This window comes from Pinus tabuliformis, chromosome 8 (assembly GCF_031772625.1).
Source record: "Pinus tabuliformis cultivar Carrire ecotype Pingquan chromosome 8, CPIR1, whole genome shotgun sequence".
Classification (NCBI taxonomy): Eukaryota; Viridiplantae; Streptophyta; class Pinopsida; order Pinales; family Pinaceae; genus Pinus; species Pinus tabuliformis.
This window is the reverse complement of record NC_142294.1, coordinates 593,662,481-593,674,198: the sequence shown is the minus strand read 5'-3', so window position 1 is coordinate 593,674,198 and position 11,718 is coordinate 593,662,481. Positions and strand designations below refer to the sequence as shown.

Genomic DNA, 11,718 nt, shown 5'->3' with positions numbered 1-11,718 from the left:
GCGGAAGTGTCATGTTCAAGAGCGACTTGCTACCAATAAAGATTCTTTGAGTTTCTTCCCAATTTTTCCCCAGTCATTGCTGACCAGTACCTCTTTATTTTTGTCAAGCTTGAGGAGGATAACATATGCTTGTTCTATAATTTTCCCTTCGGGCAAACCCATCGCTATGTTTTAACGAGCCTAGCGATAGTGAAACTCTTTCTCGTCTAAAGACAAGTTTGTCGCTATTAATCTTTTTAACGAGTTTAACGACAAAGATAACTCGGTCCTTTTCATTTTTAGAGAGTCTGAAAAGGTACGTAAAGGTAACTCCAAAATTCCTTTTTCGTCATCTAATCCCTTAAGCCCGAAAAAGTATAAAACAATACAGAAGGGATGAATTTTCAATAGTTTTAACGAGCTGAACAAAACAAGCGCTCGATCTTTTTGTGCAATAATCCCTCAGGTCCAAAAAGATTAAAATCTAGAGGAGGGATAGCACTTCCGGTCGCTTTAACGAGCCGGAAGGCCAAAACTCGGCAATCTTTTCATATTTTACGAGTCAGTTGAAAAGAGCTTAAAGAAGACTCGTCTTTTGAGGAACGAGTGATAAAATGGGTAGCAGCTAATTCCAGGTAAGGGTTGGAATTTTCCAATCACGGCAGTGTCACAAGGATGGCTAGTGAAATCACTCTTCGCAGCTGTTCCTCAAAATGGGTAAACAATCAAATGGAGGTGAATGATCGGCCAATGAAAAAGTGGAGGTGATGGTGCAAACACTACCAAGGCTTTAATGGTTGAAATGCTTCATTCACGGTGGTTATTTACCGGGGAATAGTTCATTTTTTAACGAGCTTAAACGCGGGTGGAAACACTTGCTCATGTCTTATGTTTATTTTTTAACGAGCTTGAACTATGTGCTAAAACTGCTCGATTAATCCAGTCATATGATAAGAATGTCTCATATAAAAACAACAACTTTTAGATTTTTTCCCCACATCCTTTCTTTATGCAAGTTAGGTGATGACTAATCCTACGAGTTTAAAGGGTTAGCCTACAGGTTTAAAGGGAGGACCTAAAAATTTAAAAAATAAATAGTCGCCCTTTGCTTGCACTCCAAAAGGTTTGCATGCCCCCAGGTATAAAACAGAGTTTCGAGGTCTCCCTCTATTCGAGCTGACAAAACATTCGTTTTGTCAAGAAGGGTCACCCTTTATTCGAGCTGACAAAACATTCGTTTTATCAGAAAGGGTACTACCTCTTACAGGTTACCCAAAGATTGTTCTATTTACGGTGTAAACAAAACACTTCTTCGGCGATGTCTACCGAAATAAACAAAGGCGAGTGACTTAGCTCTGCCAACTCACATAACTTTGACAAAAGAATCTTATTCTAGAATAACCCCTCTTCCAATCACGGACGGGGTACAGACTAGTCATATTCTCCCGCGAAAACCTACCCTATACCCAAAGTTTTCCTGCCGAAGCAGACCAGGACGCATGCCCCCTGGGTTCTAGTCATATCCTTCCGAATCACTCGCGCTCATCGGGAGGAAGGACCGTGGGTTGAGACATTTCTTGCGTGAAGAGACCATTTAGGGATGGTATATGACTATTTGTGATGCGTGATCCGGGAAATGAAAGCTGGTCCATGAGCTTGACCACTCTTCCTTCATGCGGAAAACACATTACTCTAAAGAGTGAGGAGACGATGGCTCCCATGCAATAAATATAGTCTCGTCCAAGGAGTAGGTTATAATCCAAGGGTCCTTGAACTACCATTACGTTCATTTGAACTGTCTTCCCTCTCAATGTTATGGGCACATTGGGAAGGATCCCTAAAGGTCGACTGGTTCCTTTATCAAAGCCTGTTAGATTTCTCATCTCAGGCAGAAGCGATGGCGAACCAAGTGCTTTCCAAGGAATAGAGGAAAGGATACTCACAGAAGCCCCCTCATCTATGATGGTACCAGCCATGACCATTCTATATATTTGGACGATAATTCTGAATGGTATGCTTGCTGGTAAACGGGGTCTGCCTAGTTGATTCTAGTCAAAGGAGACAACTAGGTTGCTTGGAGGTGGGACCGAGTAGACGGCCGGGTATGGCTCTGACGAACTTCCTTCCTGCAGTAAAGGAATGGGTAGATTGCCCCCATGTTCGTCGGAGTCTGTGTTGATGAAGAGAATTTGGATAGTGTCATCCTTGTTCTCTTCAGTGACTGTATCATTCGAAGATAAAACCTCTGAAGGCAAGACCGGGTCAACTGCCGCCTCGACCTTTTGACTTTCATCTGGTATCGATTCAGATGGTTTATCTTCAATGATAGACGCTTCAGCCGACCACTTGAGCGGGCCAGCTGGATTCTCAACTAACGATGGACTCGGCAAGAGTTTTTTATATCCAGGAGGAAGTCGTAACAGTGAAACCGGACGATCATCCCAAACTCTTTTGGCTTCGTCTAAGAAGGGACAACGGTGGATGGCGTGATTGCCTTCGCACAGTTTACAGGGAGATCTAGCTCTTCCTTTTTGTCTTGGGGCTTCACTTTCGCTAGTTGACGGTGTGCTTTCAACATGATTATCAGAGGTTGATGACACTGGATTGTGCAAACGAGGAGACCAGTCCCTTAGTATCCGAGGGATGCAAGGACAATCTCCGTGAAAGTGGTCTCCCTTGCAAATGACACATGGTGATTTAGGCCTGGTCGGTGCAGTGTGTGGATTTTCGCTAGACAACACTCGTTTGCCCCCATTCGCTTTTGGCTCCTTCTTCTTCTTCTCTTTCTTCTTCTTTTCCTTCTTCTCCTTAGGAACTTGACTTTTGGCTTTGCCAGCCCCATCAAGCGAAGAGGAAGGAGGAGAGGAAGAATTAGAGGAAGTAGAAGGTTGGTGGGTAACTCTGGACTGGTCTAACTGCTGATTCGATTGTTCAGGAATAGTGGTGTTCTGAACGACATTGGTTGAGAAGAGCCAGACTGGCAAGCCAATTGTCAATCCTGGAAGCGACAATGTGGCCATATGGGGTGCACCAACATCTCCCCAATAGGAGAAGGGACTAGGATTTCCACCAAGGGGAATTCCTTGGTTGGTAGACTCCATTTTCTCAACCTAAGATCAACGTAGGAAAAGGGTATGAATATTCCGTTTAAAATAAATTTTACGACGCTTGGACACAACTTGTTTTTTCAGTTTTAAAGAGTCGAGAAAAAACAAAAGATGACTCTAGTCTCCTTCGATTTTTAATGAGCCTGAAGTGACAAGTGCTCAGATGGACCTTTTCTGTTAAGGAGTCTGAAAAGGAACGAAAGGGACTGCTCTGGAGATCTAGGTAGAGGGAGTACCAAACCAATCACAAAACTGCAGAATATGTTTTACGGTATGGCAGTCAATCTTCCCGAATGCTGTGTTCGGTGCATTGCGATCAGTAGGGCGGCCGACACGGCTTCCTATGGATAAAAGGTTTTAAGCCTATAGGGGTCTCCCAATATATACTCGACGGTACGTGGGAGAACAAGTCCGTACTGGCACTTATCGTCTCACAGCGGAGGAATCACCCAACCATCAGTGAGGACAATAGTTACCAGGTTTTACGACGCCGGAACACGTCTCTAGCCTAGACCTCTATGTTGTGCGTTAAGTTCCAATGCGTTGTTAGATTCATTCAATTTATTTTAAGTTGATCTTTCTTAGAAGTTTGCCTTTTGGTATCACCACGAGATGTAGATGTAATTCCTAAAATGCAATCTAAAGATGATAAGCAAGCTTTTATCTCTTTTCAGCAATGAAAATCCTAGCTACAAGGGGAAAAGAAAGACACAATCTTTTCTCAAAGAGCAAAGAGCACACTGTAGATGCACTTTTCCTAAATCAAGCCATACAAACTATCAATATGCAAATGCGCATATGCATGTATTTGTTTTCACTTTCTTAATATTGATGCCTAAAAAGAAAGTTAATGTACAAATCTGAATTTGCTTTCAAGTGAAAAACAAAAACAAGCTTCTTTTCGAAATCAAAAAGGCAGAGGAGATTACGACACTTTATGATTTTGAAATAAATACTCATTTCGACACTAGAAAGAGACAAATTCAAACCAAAGGCAAAAGTAAACAGTATAATCAACTGTCAACAACAAACAAACTTTCTCCTAAGATCAAAATCGACACTTATGACAGATCTAAATCTAAGGACGACAGTATGACTATTCTACTTTTCAATGGAAAACTGTAAATGATGTAACAAACACACAAAGAACATCTACAGTATTTTTGTACAAAGGAGGCGGAATTAAGGCAAAGAAAAGGAGTTTTCAGATAGGTACACACACTGATAACAGGCTGCAAAAATCAGAGATAAAACTGGACAAAATGAAGCGAAGAACCTTAGCTGCACAGGGCAAGGCTGATCAGCGCACCTGTTGCACAGAGAAACTGAATTGCAGCGCAGGTAGCCCTCTCGGGACCTGCGTTGAAATGCAAAACCTCTTCACAGAGCCTGCGCTGGGGCAGAAATGAGACTTCTATCCAGGTTCTGGGTCACGGTTTGTAGTTTAATCTATGGTTTTTGGCCAAGTAAAAGCAATCAGTAAGGTATAATCAGAGGGATGATTTAAAGGAGGACTAAGAGCTATCACAAAGGGCAATCAGATCATTTGTGAATCCACTATTCAAATCATAAACAAATCCAGTGAGTGGATTGAAGTAGCAGGTGTCTACTTTGCATTTGATAATGGCAAATGCAGTTCGATTGCTACTTCTGTGTTTATGAAACAAACAACAAGAGAAACACAAATAAACTAACTAGACAATCGTCCCCAGTGTAGTTGCCATTTTGTTGTGGGGAAAAGTGCCTATTCAGGACAACCCTATCCACCTAAGGTGTGACGGTGCCTTAGCAACAAACAAAGAAAACTATTTTGTATTCTTCTTTATGAATTACAAATGAAGAGAAATGAGATGAACCAACCTGTGTCTTGCGCTAGTCCTGTGATCCGGTTTCTCTCCTCTTTGACAGCTTCCAGCTACTTGCTCTCTTACTTGCCCAGCTTCACCAAGTTTTTGCAAGATCACAGAAGAGGAAAACTACACAAAGACATGGATTCATATTCATAAATAGCTTAGGATCAGATTTAAGCTAAACATACTAATGCAACAAACATCAATGATACACAAGCATGTAGGAGAAACTCAAATAGTTTTATTGATATAACAAGAAGATACAGGAGGAGATACAACCAAGTGAGTCCCGATCCAGCATCAACCTCCCAGCAAAGGAATCCCTTCTTCACCTCCAACAAAGCATAAATCACCCAATACCCTAATCTCAATCCAAAAACCAACAGCAATTCTCTGCAAAGTACAAAATTCCAGCCCCTGGATCTCTGGGATGAGGGATCCATATATAGATGTAGAGAAAGAGGATGAGTCATCCTCTGCTGTGACTAGTGTCCTTCTCTCTGTCAGTTCTTGCTTCCACTTGGAGGCTGAGAGCCTCTTACTCATCCTTGGTCGAACTCAGTGAGGCAAGTGTCATGGAGGAAGATTCTGGAAGCTTCCATTGTCTGTCCACCTCCCGGAATGTCACTGCCATTTGTCATTTCCCGCTCAGCGCACCTTGGTAGTGCATTTAGGTGCGTTGCAACGCACCTAGCTAGTGTACTTGGGTGCTATGCAACGTAGGTAGCTAGTGGAGCAGCTGAAATGATCCTGATTTGACTGGTTCTGAGCAGTTTCTGGTGGAGAACTTCCGGGAGAAGCTGTAATTTGTTGACCTTGTTCCTTTAGGGGCAGGAACAACACTTTTAGGGACTTTGGATCCCTTGGTTTATGGACATTTCATGCTTAGAGCTGTAAGGCACAAAAATGTCTATAACAAGTACACAAGAAGTTTATTATATCAGAGTAAATGTAACCCGCATGTCTAATTCAATTAGATGTGTAGCCAGCTCATTGAAATAGGATTTAAGTTTGGAACTCATAATTTTAAGCCAAGTTCCCCAATTTGAAATAAGCAGCCACCTTCAACATGCACATAAATTCTATGGTGGGCTGGGCAAGATTACAAGAAAAATGTGTATGTATTAAGAATAATTGATGATATAGCCATGGGTTGTTCTCAATGGTGATAGTCAGCAACATTTCATTGTATTATTCCCATACAAGGGGAGGCCACACTTGTTGCCGAGTTAATAAAAAATTTGCTGATATAATCACCTTACTTACAATGACAATAACCACTCTTACACTAGTAGCACATCAAATCATATCTAAACACCAGTACACACGAAGTTTATTATATCAGAGTAAATGTAACCCACATGTCTAATTCAATTCCATTACTAGTAGTTCATTCTATCAATTTGTGATGCTTATATGACATATATTGTCTAAAATGACTCAAGCATAAAAGTTCAATGCAGTACTGCAAGCCTCCTAGTCTGGTTGAACTCATTCTGTCAATTTGTGATTCTTATATAACATATAGTCTTTAAGGAAGTAATCAAGAAAACTTTAGTACAGTCCCGTAAGCCTCCTGCTTTAATTGACATTCCATTCATTTACATTCCAAGGAAAATTGTAAAGTTATAACTAAAATTGTAAGTTGGTTTGGATGGCCTAAGACCCGACATATCAAATCAGCGAAGGTAATTACTAAAATTCAGGTTATAAAGTCCCAAAGCCGTTGGCATTGCTCCACTATGAAAATTATTGATCTTAGTGAAACCGCATATTTATGATACAAAGAAAGTGTAGATACAATATGATCTTTGGATGATAAGCCTTCAGCTAAAGGCTAAAGTGTCAACACATCCTTAGCCTCAGATATCTCTAAATAGAATAGACACAATAAGCTTTAGAACATGACATTCACTAAACTCGTACTTTGAAACCAATTTCAAAGTATTCTTAGTTATTAACTTGCATATCTACAACCATACAGTGCAACATGCTAAGTATAAACAGGGCAGGCCACAGTAGAAAAGGTCTGAAGTTGATGCAGCTTCTCCTGGTTATAGAGCCTCTCTTCACTTTTTCTGCTGTATGATAAGTACATCTAGAAAAGCTAGCAAACTGATCAATTGGAAGTCGAATAGTTCTGCTCGCGCATCCTGGCACCCCAAGATGATGCTTGACCCGCATCTCTAACATTAGCTCTCTTCTTTAAATTGTAGAGCTGGTCTTCCCATCTTGATCTCCATTCTTCTTTTGCAAGTTCCTTCCAGAGGACAAGTAAAATAGTCAAAACAAAATAGCAAGCAAATGAGAAGAGTGAGACAGATCGATGTAATCCAAGTTTATTAAGTACCCAAAGGAATCTGGCAGTGACTTTAGATTTGGGCAACTTGTTAACTCCAATCGTTTCAATGACACCAAATGACAAAATTCATCCGACAAAGTTTTAAGATTAATCTTATGGAGGACAATCAGTTCGAGGTGCTTAAGGTGCCCTATTGATTTTGGTAACTTTGAAAGGGGAGAATAAATAACTAACTGTCGCAACGACAAAGGTGCCTGCAAAATGTTCCAGGGTTTTAATCGTAAGAAAGAATTCGACGATTAGCTTCTGCAAAACCATTTAAATTCATTGCAGATCCTACTTTGCGAAATCAATAACGAATAAACACATACTTTAAATCGCCAAAATTTTATTTACCTGATATCCAGATTGCCACAATGATTTCAATTTCTTCCCCCGCACTTCTAAAACCCTAAGGTTCTTCATAGGTATCCAAGAAGGCAGAGAAAACCAGGGGCATTCATTCCAGCGAAGCCATATAAGGTTTGGTAATCGCGAGATAGTCAAACCCTGGAAGTGGATAGGGCTGGCTAAAGGCATGCAAGAAAAAGAGTTCTTGGGACCATTGTGCATCAAGGCCTGTTAATTTATAAATTGATGTGTTTTGAACTCCTGAATCTGTGAGAACAGTTTTGTCTTTAGATGTAATCGAAATTAAGCTATCTGCCCTGAGTACACTTTGAACCGACAAAAATGCATCCAGCTGATTTGCCTGATCTATGTCATCAAAAACTGTGAAAGCATTAGAACATGAGAGATTTCTTTTAAGAATCTATATGCCTTCATAGATTTTGTCTATATGAATATCAAAGTGAGTCAAGCCGTTGAGAAGTTCACTCTGCAAATGATGTAATGAACCTTTATTTGAATTTTCCCTGATATCACATAAAAAGTAAGATTTACTGTAATCTGACCTCTTCCTGTTGAAGAGTTCTTTCACCAGGGTTGTCTTTCCAACCTCGCCCAACCCAACAATCCCCACGACCTAAACCTTTCCACTCTCCTGCTACTGCTGCAACAGGACTCTATTTTCAAAATCCTTCACCTTTTCCTCCAAAGCAGTTCAATATTTGGCGACATTGAATATCGATTTTTTCACCTGTTTCAACACGCATTCAACCACTTGATCTAGAAACTCCCCTTCGTGTCTGGTTATTCACAAGAAAATAAATACAGCTAATGAGAAACATTAACCTATGTATATCTAGATTCTATATATTCAATGTTTGCAACCGGCAATTCAATACTCTCAACTCAGTCAACTGAGTCAACAGTCGAATAGTCACCGGAAAATGTTTCAATTCACTGCAATTCTCGAGTCTCAATTCCTTTAAGATCTTCAAGTGACCAAGTGAAAGTGGTAGACTGTCCAGCGAAGGGCTCCCTATTTCCAGAACTTCTAAATCGCCCAAGTCTCCAATTTCATTTGGAAATTCTTTTATGTTTGTACCCCTAAGATCTAATTTTTTTAGGTACTTTTGATATGCTATTTGCGGAGGTAATATTTCAATGTTCTTACAATAAGAAACATCTAAACATTCAAGTGTGCTGATGTTTCCCAGTGTTTCGCTAGAGATGGTTAAATTATAGCACCAACTCAAATCAAGATATTTAAGACGAATTAAATTACCAAAAGAACCTGGAAGCATCTGCAACTGTAGGGAGTGAGACAGACCTATGTATTTCAGGTTTATTAAATTACCGAAAGACTTTGGAAGCACTTACAAATGAGAAGTGTGAGACAGATCAATGTAATCCAAGTTTATTAAGTGCCCAAAGTAATCTGGAAGTGACTTTAGATTTGGGCAACTTGTTAACTCCAATCATTTCAACGACACCAAATGACAAAATTCATCCAGCAAAGTTTTAAGATTAATCTTATGGAGGACAATCAGTTCGAGGTGCTTAAGGTGCCCTATTGATTTTGGTAACTTTGAAAGGGGAGAATAAATAACTAACTGTCGCAACAACAAAGGTGCCTGCAAAATGTTCCAGGGTTTTAATCGTAAGAAAGAATTCGACGATTAGCTTCTGCAAAACCATTTAAATTCATTGCAGATCCTACTGTGCGAAATCAATAACGAATAAACACATACTTTAAATCACCAAAATTTTATTCACCTGATATCCGAATTGCCACAATGATTTCAATTTCTTCCCCCGCACTTCTAAAACCCTAAGGTTCTTCATAGGTATCCAAGAAGGCAGAGAAAACCAGGGGCATTCATTCCAGCGAAGCCATATAAGGTTTGGTAATCGCGAGATAGTCAAACCCTGGAAGTGGATAGGGCTAGCTAAAGGCATGCAAGCAAAAGAGTTCCTGGGACTGTTGTGCATCAAGGCCTGTTAATTTATAAATTGATGTGTTTTGAACTCCTGAATCTGTGAGAACAGTTTTGTCTCTAGATGTAATCAAAATTAAGCTATCTGCTCTGAGTACACTTTGAACCGACAAAAATGCATCCCGCTGATTTGCCTGATCTATGTCATCAAAAACTGTGAAAGCATTAGAACATGAGAGATTTCTTTTAAGAATCTATATGCCTTCATAGATGCTGTCTATATGAATATCAAAGTGAGTCAAGCCATTGAGAAGTTCACTCTGCAAATGATGTAATGAACCTTTATTTGCATTTTCCCTGATATCACATAAAAAGTAAGATTTACTGTAATTTGACCTCTTCCTGTTGAAGAGTTCTTTCGCCAGGGTTGTCTTTCCAACCCCACCCAACCCAACAATCCCCACGACCTAAACCTTTCCACTCTCCTGCTGCTGCTGCAACAGGACTCTATTTTCAAAATCCTTCACCTTTTCCTCCAAAGCAGTTCAATATTTGGCGACATTGAATATCAATTTTTTCACCTGTTTCAACACGCATTCAACCACTTGATCTAGCAACTCCCCTTCGTCTCTGGTTATTCACAAGAAAATAAATACAGCTAATGAGAAACTTTAACCTATGTATATCTAATCAGCGTGAAGTATTACAATACTGAGAGGGGAGGGTTGAGATCTCACCCATTATATGCGTCCAGATCGAAACCCCTTATTTCTGCAACACGAGAAAGGGCATCTCTCCAGGTTTGAATGCTGGTGGAGTCGTATCGCGGTTTCCCTTCACCCGTTTGCGTGATTTCTAAGTTGCATAGATCTTGAGCATACACTCCATCTTTGCCCTGCGACAAACAAAGATCATCTGGTTTTACACCGTAAAACACCGGAATAATAGGAGCCTTCGACTCCAACATCAGGAAGAGCTCATTCAAACACGAAGTCGATGTTGCATATGTACGAGAGAAAATAGCCACATGGACTGAGGCGGTTCTAATGGCAGCTTCTATTTCCGAAGAAAAATTTCCCCCCTCATACAATTCTGGCCTGTCCAAAAAGACTCGGATTCCGTGTAAACGAAGGCGATGGTAGAGATGTCTAGCCAAGGTTTTCTTAACATCCGACCCTCTATGATTGATAAATACATCACAATAGAAGTTTCGATTGCTGTGGGAATTACATGAGGTGGAGGCTGTCGTTGCAGCCGCGGAGGACCAGGCGTCAATCGCTGAAACTGCAGGACGAAGATTGTGAGAACGAGGCGAACTTTCAATTTCTATCCAGATTTCAGTTTCAAGAGGGTTTTGGGGGCATGAGGATACAGGGGATGCCATTGCCAATGTCGATTTGACTATACAAATAGAAATTGGAGCCCGTAAACTAAAATAGCCATTAACTCCATGAAACCGTATACAGAAATAGCCATAAACTCCACAAACTCTCCCGGAAGCTCGATGCACAGATGTCAAGTGGAAAGTGAACTATCGGCCTAAGTAACTAATAACTAATACGACTAGAAATTGTCCCAAAAGGTACAAAGAGAGGCCGATAGACTGATTGAGAAAATCAAATCATGAAACTCTTGAAGAAACTCCATTTCTAATTTTTCATTTTTCAATTCTGGTAGTGACATGTAGCATATTTCCTTCAGGTTGGCATCTCCTCACATATGACCTTAAGAGGGGATTGAGAGAGTCTGAAGTTCAACAATTGTTTTTGTGGAATTCTGAATTAGGCTCTTAAATATATTAAAGTAATTTTTATAAACCACTGCCATTGTACATAATTGAATTAAATGTAAACTTTATGAACCACATACATGTTATTAGTAAGTAATCTTAAAAGTAACATGTTAAGAGTGATATGGTTCATAGAATGACTTAATGTAATGTAATAACAAATTATTAATGTTTAAAATATTGGTGGATCCATATCAAAATTTAAATCTGACATCTCGCAACTTATACACATACAGACATCAACCGGATTTAGCCCACGTGGTTGGCATAAATGTTGTTAACTTGTTGTCGCCCCCAAATAGGTTCAATCCCTACATGTGATGTATTGAGTTCATAATGAGTATTTCTTGTAATGGCTTTGAGCCTTGAT

General features: G+C 40.0%; 1 protein-coding gene across 1 annotated transcript; it reads right to left on the bottom strand.

Annotated features, from left to right (window-relative positions):
• Positions 1-10,021: 10,021 nt before the first annotated feature.
• LOC149236877 (putative 2' cyclic ADP-D-ribose synthase BdTIR) lies at positions 10,022-10,943 on the bottom strand. Its single transcript, XM_089369060.1, has 2 exons — positions 10,297-10,943; positions 10,022-10,189 (listed from the first exon to the last, which is right to left on the bottom strand). Exons 1-2 carry the CDS (start codon positions 10,941-10,943, stop codon positions 10,105-10,107), a joined length of 732 nt encoding a protein of 243 aa, XP_089225186.1. The 3' UTR covers positions 10,022-10,104.
• Positions 10,944-11,718: the final 775 nt, after the last annotated feature.

Bases quoted from the DNA above. Each gene is read 5' to 3' on its own strand.
- LOC149236877 (XM_089369060.1), bottom strand. From the start codon at position 10,943: ATGGCATCCCCTGTATCCTCATGCCCCCAAAACCCTCTTGAAACTGAA. The intron at 10,190-10,296 runs GTGAGATCTCAA...GTGAATAACCAG, and splicing joins GATCTGGACGCATATAATGG to AGACGAAGGGGAGTTGCTAG.